This window comes from Pezoporus occidentalis, unplaced genomic scaffold (genome assembly GCF_034315485.1).
Source record: "Pezoporus occidentalis ecotype Australia unplaced genomic scaffold, CSIRO_AGI_Poc_V1 ctg232, whole genome shotgun sequence".
Classification (NCBI taxonomy): Eukaryota; Metazoa; Chordata; class Aves; order Psittaciformes; family Psittacidae; genus Pezoporus; species Pezoporus occidentalis.
The window spans coordinates 243,144-264,400 of record NW_026914201.1 but is presented as its reverse complement, the minus strand read 5'-3'; the positions used below and the strand labels follow the sequence as shown (position 1 = coordinate 264,400).

At 35.2% G+C, this 21,257-nt stretch overlaps 1 protein-coding gene across 11 annotated transcripts in view; it reads right to left on the bottom strand.

Moving 5' to 3' along the window:
• Positions 1-402: 402 nt before the first annotated feature.
• PPIP5K2 (diphosphoinositol pentakisphosphate kinase 2) overlaps positions 403-21,257 on the bottom strand; it is a 50,040-nt gene continuing 29,185 nt past the window's right edge. For 4 of the 11 annotated variants that reach the window (XM_062621707.1, XM_062621708.1, XM_062621709.1 and 1 more), the window contains 14 exons: positions 20,878-21,019; positions 19,566-19,789; positions 18,068-18,195; positions 17,765-17,879; positions 16,337-16,444; positions 16,134-16,250; positions 15,238-15,411; positions 12,732-12,905; positions 11,430-11,502; positions 9,312-9,431; positions 8,384-8,446; positions 4,378-4,509; positions 2,881-3,009; positions 403-2,169 (listed from right to left, as the gene is read on the bottom strand). In XM_062621707.1, the coding sequence (XP_062477691.1) occupies positions 2,066-2,169; positions 2,881-3,009; positions 4,378-4,509; positions 8,384-8,446; positions 9,312-9,431; positions 11,430-11,502; positions 12,732-12,905; positions 15,238-15,411; positions 16,134-16,250; positions 16,337-16,444; positions 17,765-17,879; positions 18,068-18,195; positions 19,566-19,789; positions 20,878-21,019 (1,803 nt within the window). In that variant the 3' untranslated portion in view covers positions 403-2,065. Of the gene's footprint in view, positions 2,170-2,880; positions 3,010-4,377; positions 4,510-6,619; positions 6,680-6,732; positions 6,768-8,383; positions 8,447-9,311; positions 9,432-11,429; positions 11,503-12,731; positions 12,906-15,237; positions 15,412-16,133; positions 16,251-16,336; positions 16,445-17,764; positions 17,880-18,067; positions 18,196-19,565; positions 19,790-20,877; positions 21,020-21,257 lie in introns of those variants that run through there. The other 7 variants (XM_062621718.1, XM_062621710.1, XM_062621711.1 and 4 more) reach the window with 7 other exon arrangements.

Below are 21,257 nucleotides of genomic sequence, written 5' to 3'. Positions count from 1 at the left end.
GCCAACTCCAACCATTCTTTGAATCTATGATTCAGCATATTACATTCATACATTATGTGGAATAGTGACAATTTTTTTCATCCATTCTTTCTTTTTTCCACGGCACGTACATGTTAGAAGTGTGTTTTTTGTATCAGTGCAGACTTCAAGCTTCTTGTAGGGTCTTTGCCACAATAGCTTCTATCTCGTATTTAGTGCATGCACCTCCTCAAAGGCCCAAATTTCATGCCACTTACACACACTTTGATCTCTTAACGTACTTTTCTACAGTGTGAACTGCAAACAGAATTTAGCATATTTGCATATTAATGCCTTATTTATAAGTTGTTTTCCACTGAGATGACTGAGTCAACTACCCTGTACTTCACATATAAACTTAAAAGAGAACAAAATGGAGAGAAGTTGCCAGTGATCTTGGTTTTATTTAGGAGCACATAAAAAAAAAGTTATGCCACAGCTTTGGTTGACTGGAATGATACGCATACTTAAATTTTTACAGTATTTTCTTAAAAATGGTAAACAAGTGTACATTCAGTTGTGTGTAAGACCAACACTGTCAATAACACAATTACATTACAGAAAATGAAATGTTTTAAGTATATAGCTGTGAAACCCTTCATATTTTTGGTATTTAACCAGCATTCTTAGAATTAGTCTGCTGAACCCATTTCACATGTGGTAAACACTGAAAAAACAGGCCCTGTGGCAAAGTAAGTGTAATTAAGAATTGCACTGGCTCTGGAAATGAGGAAGAGCCCTATTTAAAAATATTACTCAGAAGCTACAACTTGTGCAACTTACATGTGAAAGGAATTATATAACTTGCAGTTTATTACGTCCATTACTAATAACCAGCCACTTGAACTTACAAAAGTGGACAATATTTTCATACATTTGGGATAATTATAATAATTCAGTATTTTTTCATGCCACGGATAACAACAAGATCTGCTCAGACTGGATGATTACATAACCCAATAACTCAAAGTTCCGCTGACTTACTCCTGCTTCTCATAGCTCTTACATTTTTTTTTTTAAATGGGAGCTGTTGTTAACCACCTAGATTGCAAGGCAGAAGTATGAAAATCCCCAGGCCATGAGGAATCCTGAGTATTTTGCAACAGTAAGTACTGAGGTCTGTTACACCATAGTCTCTCTCTACTCTGAAGGGATGGTAACAGAGCATAGATGGAAGATTTACTATTTTTCATTATAAACTTACTAGAAGACCAGCTGTAACCATTTCTCTTTTTACAAAACCTGCTTTTTAATCAGTATTTTGCAGAAAGACATGGCAAAGCAGATAAAACTGTCTTTTTTAGTAAACAACAGAAGGACATGATAAAAACATATAAAAGACAGTTTTATCTGCTGGATGATATACAGGTACCCGTATACAAGCATGTATACTAAACAAGAAAAGAGAAAGTATATTTGAACGTTACAGGTCTGATGTAAACATAGAATAAAAATAAGGAGAGTGGAAAGTGACAACACATTAACGCACTCGATCATGCCTAATTATTGCAGCATATATGATATAAAATAAGTAAAATGCAGAAAACATCTGCTTGACTTCAAAACCAGACAAAACAGATCTCTTTGGAAACACAAATAAAAAAAAGCTTCTAGCAAAGATGTGTGTTACATTTCAGTCCGCAAAAGAAACTCAACAGGGAGATTATAAACTCCTGAAAATAGAAGTTTATAATGACAACAGGCAATGCCTTTATTACAGTGACATCAACAGAGCCACTGTAACACATACCACTGCATTGGTATTGTACAGGTTTACAGTAAATATTTGAAGACACTGAGAATGTTCATGTGCAGCATTTCCAGTAAAGGTGTGAAGTTCAAACTGATAAATAAACATTCTTGAAATGTTTTGAAAAATGAGAAAAGACATTTGACCTAAATATGTAGTGTGCACACTAGTTAACCATGTATAGCTTCTTAGGTGCACTTTGAACTACAGACATGACTAGCTTTTTAAATCTCAGTAATTTAGTTGAACTCACACTAAATTGTTTAAAAAGATGGTTCCAGTTTTGTCTTATCAACATCATTTCTTCTCAAAAAGAGTTTCACAACTAAGTTCCAGATCTAGCGAGGTCTCTTCAAGAGTTAGCCTAACATTAGGTACATGAACAGAAGATCCAGAGGAAGCTGTACAGATAAAGAAGAAAAGAGTTAGGTTTTACACCTAAGAATACCCATGCTGAAAAGCATCAAACCCAAGAAAAATATAAGTTACCTAACAGAGGAACATACACAAAGCCACAATGTATCTAATGAACCAGACATGCAATTGGATTTTGTTCTAGAGGCCCACTGGCCAGCACAAGCTTCCAAAAGCAGACAGTGTAGCCTGCCACTAGTATATTCATATTTAATATATATACAAGTGATTGTGTATATATATACAAGTGATTGAATACATCATTACGTTATTGGCAGCTTTAATCAGAACCTGCTTATAGAGCTCTATGGTAAATGCCCAGAAAACATCTTGGAAATTCAGGAATTTAAACAAATTTCCTGTTCTTGATTCACTTGGAGACAGCTGGAAATACTGTTGTACTTCAAAACAAAACAAAAAGCCATCCATTTTCAGGCCACAGAAATTCTCCCAGATACCTCAGAGGATAAAAGAAAGTAATTATTAACACAGTTTTACTACTACAACTAATTGTGCAACACTGTTAAGTTCTCTGTGACCCGTAAAGTGATCCAATTTACATATACACAGAATTTTAAGAAATACCTGCCCTAAGAAATTATGTAATATATATATATATATATATATATGAAAGAATCATACTGCTGGAAATAATTTAATCGAGTTAGACCACTGTGCCTCTGACAGAAGTTACTTACATAAGGTCAGTTTCTCTACCGCTTGCCTTTCAGGCAAAGTTTCAAGTGGTGTTGGTTGAATTTTTGCAGGGGTGTATGTATTTAAAGGAATTTTTCTTCCTGAAACTGGAATCATGTAAGTTGGAGAAGCTGAAAAGTGAAAAAAAAAAAAAAAAAGATACACATCATTAATAATGAAAATATTCTCACCTGAGCAAAATGTTTAAGATAGCAGCCACAGAACTGTTATCTGTCCACCCATACAGACGCTACAGTTACACACCCTGCAGCTCAGCCACCAATTTTTGACTCTAGGGTCAGAACTTCACAGCATGAAAGACAAATCTAAGTATCTCCATTTTAGCTCATAAAGTGACACAAGAAATTCATGCTGGTAAGGCAGCTAAGCTGAATTTCAGTACAGCTGGCAAAATCACAAGTGCTACTTCTCATATGTTGAGGGCCTGCACAGGAATAGGCATTTGGACTAAACTGGCATTTAAGTCCAAAATGCCTTTGAAAAGTGTATACAATACATTAGTCTCCAGTGAACTTCCAAATGTTATAGGAAAGAAGAAGGAGAGCAGAGCACTTATGGCCTCAATTCTATCAGGTCTAATTTCCAACCACTCCTTTGTAGAAATGTGACAACCAAACCACCGCAGAGGAATGAAGTATTTTTTTTGTCTTGTGCTCTCAACCACTTGGAAGAGACACAAGCTTCCTAACAAGTGTAACAAAGCATTTTAAATTTAAACTTCAAAATACCTGTAGGCCTCCCTGGTTTCTTTAACATCAGTTTTCTTAAATTGCTTACCTGTCTTCTCAGAAATAGGAGGCCTGATTAAAATCTAAAATGTATAAAACTAAAGTAACAGAAAAAACAAAACCTCTAACATCTAGACAGATAACCTTTTTATCAAAACTATCAAGTACAAATTTTCTGATCAAAATTCACAGTGGAAAGTCATCTTCCCAGACATGCACATGGGTAGAACTCAGTCTGCCTTTAATTTCAATATTACTTAAACATTAACCATACAGCACAAACTACTAAGAAACTAAGTGACTGCAAGGTGCACATCACAAGGTGAAACCCCATCTAATATTCCAAGAAACAGGAAATAACAGTTTTAGGATGTAAAAGGCTTGTAAAAGGCAACACTACTCTGCTAAGGTTAGTGACACTACAATGGTACAGTATAAAGCAGGAAATACTGTATTCTCACTAAGAAGCATTACTGCAATGCAGCTAACAGGGTGGACAGTACAGAGAAAGTCTTAATATGAGGAAATAAACCAATTATGATTTCATTAAACCCTTAATTTACTATTCCAGTCAACAGAGACATTAATTAATTATAACACTTATCCACGCCACAAAAAATTAAAATTATGGTTTATGCACATATTTTTTAAAGCAGTATTCTTAGTTTACTTGTTAGCTGTAAGATACTGGAAAGATTAAGCAATATTTAACAGTTTAAAAGGAACATAATTACAAACTAAAATCAGTACATGTCTCCTGTAGATTTTCCCTTGATGGAGCAGCAACAGAGGCAAGAAATTCATCCACCTGCTTCAGAGACAAGGAGTTGTGTAGGGTTTCCAAAGGGCAAATAGAAGGCACCATGGAATACAATTCAAAGCCTGAAGGAAATATAATAAAAAAAACAGATTTCCAAACATAAGACACAATTTAAGCTACTGCACAGGCAAGTATCAATGTACAATAAAAAGTACTTATTTTAAATCAGCACATGCAGACACAGTACTCTTGAAATCATGGACACTAAATTATAGGAGTTGGAACAAGATGTGCCAGTTTCCAGGACATACTAAAATAAAGCTACCATGTAACATAAAGTGGGATACAAATCTCATGTACACATGAAGTGTCTTCAAACATTACAACTGTGCTCCTCTCCCAAATCAGTTCAAAAAAGGTAACTTTCCTCTAAGACGGACTTAGTAAATTAGTAAGAAAAGAACAGGCAGGAAATGGCAGTAATTCTTCCACTCATTCTCGTATCTGGCACAGCACTAAATAGGTAACACATTCATGCAAGTAAAATAGGATGGCTGTGTTGTCAACTGTTAGCAGAAAAGAGCTAAAAAAGCTACAACTTCCAAAAAATGAATTTGTAGAATTCACGTTCTATCATCTTCAGTATTCTGTGAAAACAAACTGTTGCCTTCAGTATCAAAGGAAAACCACTGTTAGCACTTCTATACCTTGATGTTACATGTTTTAACTTTGTAAGATAGATTTACACCTACCTTTATCCATTTAAAAACAGTACTTAAAGGACTAGAAGTTTCATATATTAGAACAGGTAAGTATAGCAACCTAAAATCTAAAAACTTATTGGACTTCACTTTTCTAAATTAGTACTCATCATACAACAACCATGCATATCCATATTGCTAACATACTAAAAAAGTATTTAAACATTTCAGAAAAAAACCCTGAAGTTCTTTAAAGTGATGCAAGTTTGATAACTCAATGAATAACTCTTCATTCAACTGCATTTCATAACAGAAAAATATGCCCATTAGTGTTTTCAACATACAGCTGTAACATTACAGATTTGCAATTCAGCATTGTAAATTTACAGTTGCCACATTTCTTTTAAGATATTTAAATGAAGAAACAATTGTGAATGAAGTAATATTTAGAATTTCAGTTTAAAGCACATTTATTAGAGATAGCATTACAACTGTGAACTGTTCCCTCCCTAAAATTATAAGCATCAATATTCTTGTGATAACAAGTATTCCTCATTCACTTCCCATTTATGCTTTCCACAGAGGAGTAACTCAACAAAATTTCCACCCCCAAATGTCTATATTTATATTTGGATCCACACTGGCCATACTCAAATGTGAGGGACAGTCACTTTAAATATAAAATCAACTGAAGTGTAGTTATGAGAGGTTCACTTGTATTACAAATAAAAAGTTGCATTTCATGGAAGCTTGTTTTCATGTACGAAAGAAACACCACCATACACTTAATTTCTGTTTTTCTATAAAGGCAGTAGCTAAGCTTCAGTGTAAGCACTAAGATGTTTGGCATACATACTGATACCCTAAATAAGTAAGCATGCATGCAAAACGCAAACCCTTTCTTTGCATTATAGTAAAATGCAAGATTTCTCTTTACCCTTATAGAGAAGTCCCTATCATTTGAATGGGAAGTTATTTCTTCAATTTTGCAAAGAACGTAGTGGGATAATGTCAGATTAGCTTTTTAATAACTATTACTCTTATAGTGCAGGATTACAGAAAACCAGAAATTTCAAAATGCACCTATGCCCTTTAAGAAAAAAGAAGGGATGGGGGGGGGGGAATTTTCTTCTTTCAGGAATTTCCCCTCCACGGGTTTTCATTCAATTTTGACAATTCCAATTCTGCTATCAGACAGCAGCAGCAACAACATACCAGCATGTTTGTACCTTCACATCTAAATGATACGACTTAAAAGATACCCTGGAAATCTACCTGTGATGTTTTATTTGAATATTTTAAGATAAATGTTTTATGATCATGTATGAGAAATAAATTTGAATTTCAATGATCAGCTGCCTGACAGTATCCCTTTAAAAAAGCAATTTCCTGTAAAGTAACAGCCTTTGAGCTTTGGCTGTGTTTATTCTTAAAGCATTGTTCCTGTCAAAAGGCAAGACAATGAAAGGGTTAACGCTGCATCTCAAAAAGCCACCCTGCTATCTTACATTTAAAAGCTATAGAGACATACCACTGGAGCCTAGAAATTCCACAGAGGAAATGGACCAGCACCTAAAGAGGTGTGGGTGCTCTGCACAGAGGCCCAGAAAATAAGGTAAAGCACTGTCAGAAGATACTTGTTTCATCATGTTCCTTGAACTAAAGATGAGGGAAGTAGTCTGAAATGAGTTAAGAGGGTGTGATAATAACACAGAAATAAGAAAAAATGGAGTGAAAGGGATAAGGAGAACAAAAATGATAGTCCAGAGGACAGACAAAACAACATGAGTATGTTTTTATGTTAATAAGAACTCTTTGAAACCTGCAATATAATTAGGTTTCATGGGAGCTTACACAGCATGCATTAATCTTGTAAAAGATGTGTGGTAGAACTACTGTATTAAACTCATCAGAATAATCAATGCATTCATTACAAGCAATTTAGATCCTTTTTTTAAAGAAGGCAGTCACAAACAGTGCTTAATGGAACAGAAAGTAATCTTTACTAGACACGGATATTCAAATGCAGTTCTTACTTTCTGACTTTCGGATGTTTTGGAAATACTATTGAACTCAAATGGTTTGAGTCTAAAAATAAAAAATGGATTCCCATCTTTCTTATTGGAAATAGGATACTAGAACTGGCCTTTTAGATCAAACATAGTCTTAACTGTATTAATTCAGCGTTACCATAGCAGTTTCCCTTCAAGAAACACTGCAGTGCAAAAAGTCACTGTAAATTGCAAATGAACTTAATAAAAGGACTACTATGCCTCTCTGTAAAGCCAAACAAAAACCCAGTGTCTTTTTTTTTAATTTTGCTTCTAAAAGAATGTATTTTTAATCTAACATGAAAATACTGATGATTTCCACCGCAGTTTTAGTAATACCACTAACACTGTAGTCAGCCCGCAGTCATGCACACATTAAAACTGCCATAAAGAAATCTGGAAAAGCTACATTAAGATCTGGTGGATGCTGAAGACAAGAGTCTAGTTTTCATGAATGGGCCTATTTAATTGCATAGAAAGATAGGCACGAAATATTTTGCTGAGGAAGAGAAAGACATACCTCTGTCCTACATGTTCAATCAGACTTCTATTTGTAACTATGGTAGACTGAAGAGAAGTTGACTCTCACTCTTGAAGCACAAGAGGTCAATGTAAACAAGAGGCAGCTCTGTTGCTGTGATTTTTAGTGCTTAAATAATTTGTACATCTGATGAGCAGAGAAGTATGACAAGGTAAAGTAAATTTTTGATTGATGATAAATACAGCAATTTAGCAGGAATGGAACCAGAGCTTCTGCTTTAGCTTTTTAATTTATTACTATCTTCTTGAAGTGATGCCAAAACTCCAGTCGCCAATTCAGTGATTTACTTTAGAATCAGGAGACTCAGGGAAACAGCTCAGTGGGAGAAAGACAAAGAAGCAACAGCTATCAAGAAGTGTATGCCCAATAAAGATCAAGTTTAATCCTGTTTTTATCTTGTACCATATAGTCTGATCACACAAGAAATTGGGGGGAATAATTACAGAGATCATGATTAACAGCAGCTCTTCAGTTTTTTTAATGATTTTTTTAAGGAATGGTTTTTGATGTATTTATACTAATGAATGGTAAAGAAGGGATTTAGGGTAGCTAATGATTACAAATATATTTGGAGTTGTGCTGGAAGTTAGGAAAAACAGACAGCTGGATGATACTGTACACCCCATATTTGAAATAAAAGTAAAAGGGATGAAGCAAGGAAACTTTTGATTTTTTTTGTTTTTAAAATAAAAGCAAAACGTACCATTGGTTGGGTGTCGAGCAAATGAGATAGAAAACCTTTTAACAGCAGAACCGCGTGTGGTGTCTGAGAAAGAGAAAAACAGGTACCTGAAATTTGTAACAGCTACCAAAAGAGGGAGATTTCAAAAAAAGGAAAGGAAGAAGAAAAAAAGATGAGAAGGTATTAGAACTGAGTGGCATGCAGAAAGGACCAAGGAAAAGGGCTAAAATCTAAAAAGATGTTAAAAAGAAGAAAATTTGGATTGTTGGCAACTACAAGATGTGTAATGAAGTGTATGAAAACAAGCAGAATGAGCTGGTGATTCTGGCATACAAGGTTATATCAAGGTTAAAGTCGAACACTGAGTAGTGAATTGCGGGGAAAACAGCATGAATACTGGAATACTGTTTCACCTCAGACTTTTAAAGGTCTGCTTTGGCATCTTTACATTCTGAAATCTAATGAGAGTTTCTTTTCTACCCCAGATTATCCAAAACTGAAAATCTCCTGCTCCTCTGCAATCCAAACCCCACCAGAAAAAAAAGATCAGGAATCCTAAAATTTTCACCATCAGTATTTAACTTATCATTTCTTTCATTCCTTGTATATGCTCCAAGTAATTTCATTTCGAGATCAATAAGTAATCATAGAAACCAACGTTTAAAATAAGAATTTAAACCCCAAAATTTTAGTTTACTAAACGAAAAAATGCACTTGCTGAAATCTCCTGGCACACATTACAAGTCTGTGGGCTAGTGTTTAATTCAAGGCAGAAACAAGAATTAACTATGCTATTAAGTTAAACATATGCACGCTGTGGGCAATAAAGAAGCAATAAAAACTCATACAATTAATACTAAGGCAAAAGATTCTAGGATTCCATTAAAATCTTTAGAAGTTCAATATGGCACATGGGTTTGTGCGTGCATGTGCGAGAGTGTGCACATACCATCTATGAAGCCAGAAGAAGTCAGCTTTTTACGATGAGTACGAGCATAATCCTGTAGGTTAGGTGCACTTGAAGAACCCCCGAGCACTGAGGTGCTAAACAGGCCCGCACAGTGAGACCCTGATGGGAGTTAGAGAAAATACATACAACAACCAGGTGTTTGTCCATTCACATTGGGGATGCATGCAGCATGCAAGGACATGGCTCTTACCACACAAAAGGCAGCTTTTTGGCAGTGCCTTGGACAGGTTCACAATATGCTTGTAATGTCAGAGTGGTACTTGTAGGCTGAAACTATCTTAATTTATTGTGCTTCTACCCATGACACAGCACTCTCTGCTATATGCAAAAAGAGAGGACTGGCTTTAACAAAGTGAGTTCTTGTTCTGTTTTCACTTTTGGTAAAGAAGAGTTACCAGTTAGCATCAATTGAAAAACTAACCAAAACAACAAAAGAATAAACAAGATGATGATGGTAATGATGATGATAATGTGAAAGTTGTTGTGGTTTTAAGAGCTGCAGTTCTGAAACAAATATAAACTGGAAAAATACTGCTCATTGCATTCATCCAAATCAACCTTTGAGATGACAGGCTGCAATGAAGTCCTTATGCATTTCCACAGACTTAATATGGAAATGTTTCCCTTCTACCCCCTGCAAAATGTTAACCAATTTGGAAATACTCTATTCATATTTCAGCTGCCATCACTGACAATGCTGCAAACTGAAAATACCTAGAAGCTGATCACGTTTAGCTTGACTTCTTTTCCCATGAAGACTTGCATACATCTCCATGCAAGTGAGAGTACTTTTGTTACAACTCATACATTCCTGCCACTAGGATGGGAGTTTTAACAAATCACTGAAGGACATAGACAGAAATATAAAAATAACTTTTACAGTCAACAGCCATAAATGAAATCTACCTAAAACGATGCTCAAAATGAAAAAAAAATGTTGCAACTTTTTTCCTTCAGCTTTTACTGCTAGTTGAAAGAAGTAGTTTTTCACTCAGAACTTATCTTTTACAGTTTAATAAGTAGCAGCAGATTTTTTTTGAAAACCAACTATCTACCCAGTGATACTTCCTTTCACTACTTTTAATGAGGAGAAACATTACTAGCACATGTGACCAATCACAGCCAAATAAACTGGCACCTCATCTGTGGCAAAAGCCTTCCACACCAAATATATACCTTAATCTATGCACAGAAATACATCAACTTCCACAAGCCATACTGTGTCACACATTGGCAAAAGAAAAGTTGTTTAATTGTAGCAAGCACATAACAGAGAACGTGAAAAATATAATGAAAATCTACATGAAAAATATAATAGGGAGAAAAGTATCACAATGATTAGATGTACAAAAAATACAGATCTTTACAAAGAAATGAAAAAATACTTCTAAGTTTATGTATATAGCTTATGCTTTTTCTACACTTCATTTTTCCCATTAAAAGACACTTGCAGAAAAAAATGCAATATTGATTTACAGTAGTGCATGATTTCATATTTTTGCATGAGTCATATATATGCCTATTTCAAAGAAGCAAGAGAAAATCACCACTTGAATTAAAAAAATTTTAAACAAATAATTCACTTATAGCAAGATTCATTCTTATGCTGAAAGGAAGAAATTGATTTTAGGAGAGGAAATGTATGCGCCCTCCTAGCCCCTCTCCCTGCCCTGATATTATCAAGAACCTTGACATTTCTTCCCCATCCCCTCCCCTGAATCAAACACCTTCAATCCATCAATTACCCACAGTAGGAAACATTAGTGTTCAAGAAAAGTGTTTTAACTGCTTCCAGTGCAGGCCATTTCTATCCAAAAGATTCTTGCAAAACCCCCAAAATTATCCTGTGTATCTGTTGCGAGTAGTACAGTCAGCAGTGTGAACAGTGTCAATCAATTTGCTCTTTTCAGTTATAGTTTTTTATAAAAAACTTGCTGCAGAAAAAAAACGTCCAGTTCATAGGCAGACACTCAGCATATAACAAATACTATTAGGTCCTGTTAACAAAAATGCTGTTCAAAGAATGTACAACTGTACAGAACAACAGGCAGATGAAAAGCTGCTAATACCGAACAAACTTCAATTGTAGGCACATACCTAGACCGCTCTCTCGCTTTTGTTCCAGAATAGTTCTTGGTGTTCGCAAGTTACTACTGCTTTCTGATAAGACCTGCGCATAAAAAACAGAAAAATAAGGGAAAGTAGAACAGCAGTATGAAATATCCATTTAACTTGATACAGCAGCCTGTTTCAGACAGACAAGTGAAGTGTTTGTTAATAAGCTGTATGATAAGTATTAGTAAAAATATGTAAAGGAAACATGAAGGATCATGCAATGTGCCCTTCTGAAGGGAGTCCATTTCACATGAGTTCCTTGCAATGAAGTGGTGCAAAGCAAGCATTCAGAATGAGGAAAGGACACAGACCAAAACCAATATGAGAACAGACATTTGAGACGTTTTATTTCATTTTACCAAAAGCACTCTCCTAAACTGCGCCTGTATTGAAAAAAGGAGGGGAGGGAAAGAAAGACAGACAAGCCATTGAGGACACCATACAATCACTGATCCATGCATGGGCTCAATCAGTGTAATCTTCAGACGCCCACAGCCTTTACTGATACAAACTTTTCCTTTGTAAATAATTTTAGAATTTTCCACAATAAAAAGAAATTATGAAATTTTCCAAAGAAAAAGGATATGTTTTACAGAACACCATCCACTGCATACACGTAAACAATACATTGACATACTAAACTTTAGATCTTCACTGATACTTGAAAAACATTGAAGTTTCTCATTTTCCTGCCTTTCCCACCCAGGCATTTAGAAAAAAGATCTTCAAAATATTGTTCAAGTCAATGGATGATGTACTGCATTGGGAGTTTCAGATACCTCCGGATACAGACGGCAAGAATTATTAGTGCTACAGTTTTTTCCCTGCAATAGTTAATACCAGGCCACTGAAAATATGATATATGCAAAACAAGTTTTGAATAGCAACATGATGTACCAAAGTATTTTAAATGGTATTGGTTGCAATTATTAAAAAAAATTATTTTCAATTTACCTACCACCAAATTAAGCAATGCTGTTTTTAAAGTCTTAAAGGACAACTAAACCAAAGCAGAAATCCGTTTCATTAGGCAGTAGACTAAGTCTTTTTTTACTGTGGTAACATTTGCCATTCCTATAAAGAAACCAAATTTTTAGGAAAACGTGTAACACATTCAGTGGAAAAACATGCACTTGCTCTTTTTCCCCCAAACATTCTCAGAAGTTTAAGAAGTGGAAGAATTTGCTTCAAACGTAATCCATAACAAGGGATTAGATGTCCTTAAAGACAGTTGGTTGTTGCTTGTTAAACATAATAATGTTTAATGAAGTAAAGTTTAAAAACCTGTTGCCATGAGCCAAAAATACTGGATGTGAAAGCCAATGATTTAGGGGAGACAGGGGAAGAAGTGATTTGTTCCCCTGATCTGCGTCTTCGACGCCCAGTACCCACACCACTGGTGTAATGCAGCCAGGTACCAATACACTCTGGGCTAGACACACTCAGGGGGCTCTCTTCCTGGAAGTGAGAAAGGGGGCAAAAAACAGCAAAGCATGCAAAGTTAGATTCAACAGAGCCAAATGAACAGAAAAGAAAAAAAAAACAATTTGCTTGCACCCTTTTATATACTGCTTTGAAAACTATTAAACAGCGAATAGGGAAGAGTACTATTACAGTATTAGGAAGCTATCAGTTCTACTTATGCATTTTCATCCAATTATATCTTTTAATGCAACCTTTATATCAAATTTCTGGTAGACTGATTATTAGATATGAGAGAAAAGTAACTGTTATAAGTACGTGATTCAGACTTTTAAGAATTTCCCACGTTGGAAACAGAACATCTGTTATCCTTGACATACTGTTTAACAGTATTCCCCCCCTTCTAAGTACATTAAACTTTCCTATTTATTATTTAATAGTTTTCATTTTTAATCTATAACCTTATCTAGGAGATTTTGATTTTCAGCATTGGCTCTGAGACTCTACAGCTGACCCACTAGTAGCAGTGCCAACCTGACTAGTAGTTTTCCAACATTAAAAGAGCCCTAAAAATTATCTGATGGTGGATGCCTGTTGAAACTCCACGGGAGGACATTGTCAGGCTGAGTCCCCCATGCCCTACGTCACTATGTGTTGTTAGCAATCAACATTATAGCAATACAGAATTCAATTTCCAATGCTGAACAAGCCTTACTCTCGTTTTTCTGTTACAACTGTGGTCTGTTTTCATGAATCAACCCCAGCTGCAGTCCTTCTGTAAATATTGTTGACTATACCCCTGATGAAAACTTCCATACAATCTCACACCTGACAGTGTCCTTTCAAATTAACAGACATAGATGAAGAGAGAATTGTCTGGTAGTAAAAAAACAAAACAAAACAAAAACAAGCCAAAAGGTTCAAGGCAGTTGAAGCTGCAATGGCTTTTTTTTAAACACTCCAAAATACCATTTGGTTTAAATATTTCAAATACAGGTTTTGCAGATTTCAGTAGGCCAGATGAAACTTCCAGTTTTACTTTTTTTCAAAACTAGTTTCTTAGTTTTTTATTTATATCTTCTCTTTTCTTCTGGCAAGTAAACAAGCATTGAATGCTGAAACATATTCCATCTGAACATGTATTATCTGAGCAGTCAAAATTTAGCAGTTTATGTTATTAGCACCTTCTGAAATTAACTTTTATATAATTTATAAAAATGGTTAAAAGTTTGAAGTTACAGACTATTAAGTTGTGTGTATGTGAACTCGTAACGAGGAGGGGAGTTTGCATGATCATAGTGAAAATAGCTTTTAAAAATCCAAGATACTGATGTTGTGAGCATCACAACTTGGAAATAGAAAATGTAAGACATTCACATTTATTATCTCTGTTAATTTATGGAAGTCATGTGAGTTATACATATATCCTTACAGAAGGGAATCATGCATCTTTTTCTCTCCACATTACCAATAACCAAGTTACTTGCAAATTTCTAATGCTTTCATTGCATACAAAGAGCCCATTCCCAACACAAACATGGAAGGAAAAGCTTTTGGTATGAATTTTCATTTCTGATGGTTTTAAGCAACTGCGAATGAGGTAATAAGAAACTGTTAGTCTGCTTCTAGCATTATTATCGAAGAGGTGCCACTATGCACCATGTGAAGCTTTGCTGCTCAATGTACAAATGGCACTGGTGATACTGCCATATGTCCCTGCACCTCTGTGACATTAAGGCCATAACTGTGAAGCACATCTAGATGTTATGGCCTTCAGGACAGGAATTTAGACTGTTCAAGATGTTATCTAAAGAATTTATAACACGCAAACCCCACCCACTTAAAAAAAAAATAAACAACCACCTTCCAGTTTATTATCTTACCTTATTCTTGACAAGTGGAGTCACTTTCACCCCACATGAAAACAAATACAGCACACAACATGTCTCACCTCCTGCACCTCCCCTACCACCCCCAATCCCTTTGATTTCCCTTTCAGCATGATCAGCCTAAAATTTTGCTTATTCCTAATAGCAGCTGCCTTGGAAGGATGAATACAAAAGCAATGTATGTTAGTCTGAAGATGTAGACTGACAAGTCTTCTTTTTCACATGCCAAATCTTCTAAAATGGCTTAAAAAGAAAAAAAAGGAATAAATCTTACTGCAAACCGGTAATTTATTTTAAAAAATCTGTCATAAAAATTACTGCCATGGAGGATTTCCCTTAGAATAAGAGCAACCCTTTTGTGAGAAAACATAATACTGGTTCTGTGTAATCAAAATCAGAACTACATTTGGTTTTGTACTGTTAAAAATAAGCAAAAGTTAATTTCTGTGAAAGATATTATCTGGAACATAAACACTTACTTCAACAGAACCAATCTTCCTGGATCTTGGAAGGGGTGACTTTCTGTGTATGTGAATGGGGTCTGATACCATTGGCTTGAACATCATGACTGACCGATCTACTTCATCTCTTTTAGGAGCATGTACCTCCTCATCGCTATCGTTTTTATGAGAGGTTTTCTTCAAGCCTTCATTCTACAACCAATATAGAAATAATTTTCAATTTAGTTGTACAATTTGCAACATGTAGACACAAGTGGCTGTTAAATTAATCTTCTGCATAAACATAAAGCAAGCAGATTTAAAAAATACAGGTTGTAAATTATTTACTATTGAACAAATTGTTCTAGACTTTAATAATCTGTATTTGCTCCTAACCAGCCACTACCTATGATAGTGTGGTCCTAATTAACCTCACCGTTCAGACAACATATTTTACTCCAACATTCTGTTGGCCTAGTAATAAAATGAAGAATTCCAGCTCAGTTTTCCTTTCAATCATGTCTCAAAAAGTAGGCGGTAACTACAGACTTTCCCATACATCTCTGAAAATATAAATCCTTTCTCAACAATCTGAATTCATAACATGCCAAACTACCTTATTGTGTTAAATATTCCTTTTAGTGACCAGAGTATCAGCTGGTGTGATGCTGATGTTGGCATTGCTTTTCTTACAATGTGTATTTTGTATTTCTAACATGAATTCTGGCAAAGCCATGGAAGGTCCAAATTACCAGTGTCCATTACCTCAGTGTATTTTCAACATGCAGTAATACACTGGGACTGCCTACATTTTATTGATATTTTTCTACCAAAATACGTATTTGCATTTCACCTAACAATCTCCCAATGTTTATTTTAGGTATGTCTGCATCCAGAAAAGCTAACTTTTGCTTTAAAGAATGTGTAACTGTTACCTCTCTGGAGGCAGGTCTGTATCCATATCCAGCTGGTAAATTTTTATCTTCCTCACAGCCTTTGGCTCCTGGACTGAAGTGCAGCTCTACATGAAAACGTTCTTCCGAAGATAGTTCCTGAAGGAAAATGATTAAATAGGTTTACAGTTTAATACTTAGCTTAGCACTACTTGTTTTTGAAGATATTTATCCATTTTAAATACCTTGTTTGGATCTTCATAAAGCATGATAACAATCTGTGTCATGTAATTGAGTTCATTGACAACATTTAAATAATCCATAGCTCGTTTCCACTGTTCATCTTTTGATTCCTTATGAAGGAAGGAAAAAATATTAACAAATAAAAACCAGCTATTTTCTTTAAGAAGACTGATTTCCCTTTTCCCCCATTTACATGGATTTTACATTCACAGCAGAAGTATGAAGCTTTTCACAGCTAAGATTTAAAAAAAAAAAAGAGATACAACCAGGGGACGAAAACACCAAACAGACAAATAAGCAGGAACGTAAAATTACTCATCAAATGAAAAGTGGAAGTCAGAACTTCTTGTATTTTACTTCAGTGTATCTTTCACGTTCTTTTGCCAATGATGATATATGTCTTGTAGACAGAGGCACTGTTTTAAACTCTCCTGATGTGAATTGTTAATTTTGCAATAAATTTATTTCAACTAGTATATTGTAGAAAATGTTTCTAGATATCACTCTACCAAACAGAGTAAATGAAACCTTTTAGTATATAAAACATCCTAAGTTAAATAAAATGAATATTCACCTTTTTCATACTCTAGAAAAAATATATTTAATAATTAACTTTAAAGAAAACTTAAAAAGTTTATCAGTCTAAAACTAGGAGTTTATCTGTTGTAACATATGTCACAGAGGTCTGGGATTAAAAATGCTTTTGCCATTAGTGAGTTCAGTCATCCATTACCAGAAGCAAGTATGTCAATAGAACCACTTCAGAAGTTAGTATGTTAATCAAGCTTTATTTTAGAAGCAACTGTTTAGGCTTTGTGGTGCTGCACTTATCCTCTCCAAGATTTCAGTTAGGTTATTTCTGAATCTGGAGACCTTGTCTGTTTTAGTCCTTGTTTTCAAAGCCAATCATAATGCACCACCTTCAAGGTATTCTACAACAGCATAGGAAAGTAAGACAACCTACTTAACAGCAGAAACTTTGCACTACATTGAGCATTATTTAAGTCAAGTAGGGAGGTCTTGACAATATTCCAGTGGTCAAAAAGAATAAGCCAGTTCAAGAGTGATTTCAAGAGAACCCTGAATGATAACTTGAAGGAAGTAACTGGAAGAATTATAGGTGCCAATATAAGACAAAAAAAAAAAAAAAAAGCATTATCTGCCCTTTTCAAATCTCTTTGCGACCATAACATACACAGCCAATGGAACTCAGCATTACTTAAAGGACATGCTGATTTCCACCAATGTGCATATCAGCAATCTGAAATGTCTCTGCATATATAAAAAATAAAATGTTTGAAAAAGTGTGATAAATTTTGAAAGCACTTAAGAAAATTAAGCTTTCAGGGGATACAATCTTAGTAAGATTGAGTCCTTTTGTTTCCTCTCAAAATGTTAGAGATTTAACAGAAAAAAAATGCTCAACTTACATCACATAAGGCACCGTAACGAAGGGTGGATAACAGGGAGTGGACATGACTCTCGCTGGTGAAATACAGCCGTGTACGAACATGGCGTTCAGGGGACATAACACCCCTGGAATAACTTGAAAATAAAAAGAATCTTGTTAGACCATACCAAGATGTGTCCCTGTTTTAGAAATAGCTGTCCACAAATAAACTGTGCTTCTTAAATTATGAACTGGTAAGACACTTCAAATATAAAAGCTACAGAGTATCTACATCAACTCTTGCATAAACTAATGTAACCATGTAAAAAAAAAAAAAACTTACAGAGGGTGAAGCTTATTTACAGTATCATCATCTTGAGTTCTCTGAAGGTCAGAACGGATTTTTCTGACTAGAGGAGTGCAGTAACCTTTGGCAATCTCTAGTTTCTCAGCCTTAGAAATGCCGTATTCCTGTAAGAATGTAAGAACAAACTGACTTTTAAAATTCAGTTAAAGATTAAAATGCCTTTCCTGCTCAAAGGCTTGTGTAATAAATTTGATTAGTCATCTACTTGCCCTGGCTGCAAACTGTTTTGCTTAACATTTTTATTACACTTGATTAGTGACACCCCTTCAAGTAACAAGCAGTTTGCCTTTTTGCTGTTTGATTTGACACTTTTTTTACTAAGACACAGAAACAGGTTTTTCATTCACTAGTTAAAACCACAAAAGTGGATTCACTTTCTGGTATGATGGCACTCTCTTAAACAGAACGTCTAGGGAATTATTCCTCCTCCCTGTGAGCTTCATGCTCTGTGCTGCACATAATATGAAAGTGCTCACAGAATTTTGATTGATCTTCTGGTTACCCTAGAAGGCAAAAGAAGTACTTTCCCTTTGCATTTTGTAGGCTTATTAAGTTTTTTTCTGTTTTTCTTTCTTCACTATGTCCTCATTTTTACCCACTCCAACACTCTATTCAAAATTTAAGCTTAGCAGGCCTGCGTAACACAACACATTCTTTACTGCATTATTTTTTTTGTCCTCTTTGCTGTCAGGGAGCTTGAGAGATGGGGGAGCTCGAGAGATGAGGAGAGGAAGAAGTTCCCTCACTTGCTCTGTAAAAGCTGTGTAAAACTTGGATAATATCTCTCTTATAACAGTGCTCTGTAACTACAGGGGCACCTGGGGAAAGCTTTAGTCTGTTCTATCCTATTATCACAAAACAATTCTATGTCCTGCAGCCTACAACGTTTTAGAGATAATCTCCGTTTAACAGCCTGTAGTATATGGAAGTTTAACTGGCCTGCTTCTGGCCGGAAATTCTAGGAAAATTAATGTGCACGCTTTTATCAAGGAGTGTTACCATTCTGAAGCAGCAGAATGGCCTTTTAAAATTCAAATTACTTAAAACAAAGTGAAATTAGATTAGGATTAACTCATTTGCAAAGAGTCTTGAAATTTCTAAAAGCAGAAAGAATGAAATTAAATGTATTTTCAGAATACACTATTGTTCACAAGGACAGCACTTAAGTCTATGAAGAATGGCTCAGATGAACCACTTTCTTCTAATACACTGCATTAAAAGAGGCCAACATTTTCAGAGCTAAAATTGCTAAGAAAAAAAGAAAACCACTTTGAGCACACCTTGTGAATTATGAATCAGATCTGTCTTAGAAAAATAATCAGCTTGCTAGCAGAAAATAAGAGATAATGTTAAAGGCTTCTATTACTGCAACATACAGGAAACTTCAATACAAAAGAGAGAGCAGACATTTTCACAAAATTTGAAAAAGCATTTACTCTGCAATTTATTTTATTTAATAACTGAAAATGCTTACCTGAGGGATCACGATGTCAGCCAAAGCCTTTGAAAGCCTGTATAATTCCATTGTGTTTTCTAATTTCAATGAGCCATTGTGCTGCACATCATATTTTATACAGTCATAAATATCAGGAATTTTGCTAATATCATATCTTCCATTTTTTGTTTTAAAGTCTTTTTCGAGCTTGGACCACCTGCGCAGCATTAGTTCTAGTGTCTCACTGTGGTACAGCTGAATATCTGCACAGACACATATCTCATAATTAAAGGCCATCAAACAAAAGGGAAATTTTAATCATGTTAGTTATAGTTGAATACAGAGGGATAAAAAGGATCAAATATGTTTTTTAGCAGAGGGAACAGATGTGCATATAGTTCATTTTTACTGCTGAAAGCATCACAGTCGCATGGCTACATCAAGATAGTGGAAAGTTTATCTGCAGAAGTGCACCACTGGCCCTTTAAGCAAAGCTTACAGCACAAATAGCATGTCCTACAGCACAGATAACATATATATATATTAAAAAGCAACCACAAAAAGTTGTAAGAAAATTTTGGGAGGGAGGAAAAGGAGCAAGACAATGTCTCTGTTTAATAACAGATCATGCATCCCATTTGTTTGTCCCTCCTGCGTGTGGTAACAGCAAAAGTCAAGAGAAGGTAAAAAGAACGGATTATCTCCATCCCAGGGCAGAGGATTAGATCAAATAGCCAAAACCCACTGATGCTATGCTTAGGTGACACTTGTCCTGCTCAGCCTCAGAACAGAAGTTGTTTGCATACTATACACTGCAGATAACACTGGCTGCAAATACTCCAGTACTTAGCTAGTACCAAAAAAGCACTGTGGTCACTTCCAGCTCTGGTCTTCCTGCATCACATTTTACTGCATCACATTATTGCCTGGTTCACCACACTTTATATTGAGCATCATTCTATGCAATACTACCATGCATCATACATCAAGCAACATATTTTCAGCAAAGATATTTAAATATAAAAATGTACCCATACAACTTAGCTTTAGTACCATCTACTTTTTTTTTTGTGGACTGCTGAGTTTCAAATAATTAAGACAAGAATTTCTGCAAACATTTGAGGACTAGCTTGAACTTCTGAGCAGCACAAAGAGCCCTTACCTGCAATGAGATCACATGTTCCTCCTGCTTTTTACTTTAAAATGGTGCATATGGAATCAGACTGAAAATCCCTATGCCATTGTTGATTAAGGTTCTGCTAAGAGCAAGTTTAATTATGAAAAGTTATGTTACAATTCTCTCAGGTGTAAGCAAGAGAAACTAAATACAAGTACAAAAATGTTTAAGTACCTGCAGACTTTGGATCTTCCATTCTTTGCCTGATTTGAGAAGTCAGACTCTGGATCAAGGAATAGACCGTGTCACATGTCTTTACAGGATTTTTAATAAGCTGCATCGATTTAATCAGTGAGATGCTTCCAGATGGAGTAAGCTGCAATTTCAGATAAACACAAAATGATGTAAACAAACTATCTAGATTTGAAAGAACTGGGGAGATAAGATGGAATATACTAAAGATTCCAAGTACTGGAGAAAAAGTATTCAAGCAAGTTGCTGTTAATTTCTGAACCCGTCTCTGAATTATCTACTCCCTTTAAGGCATTAAGAAAACAAACACAAGCACAAACAAAAAGAAACCCTTTAAATTTACATATACCAAGAACATATGA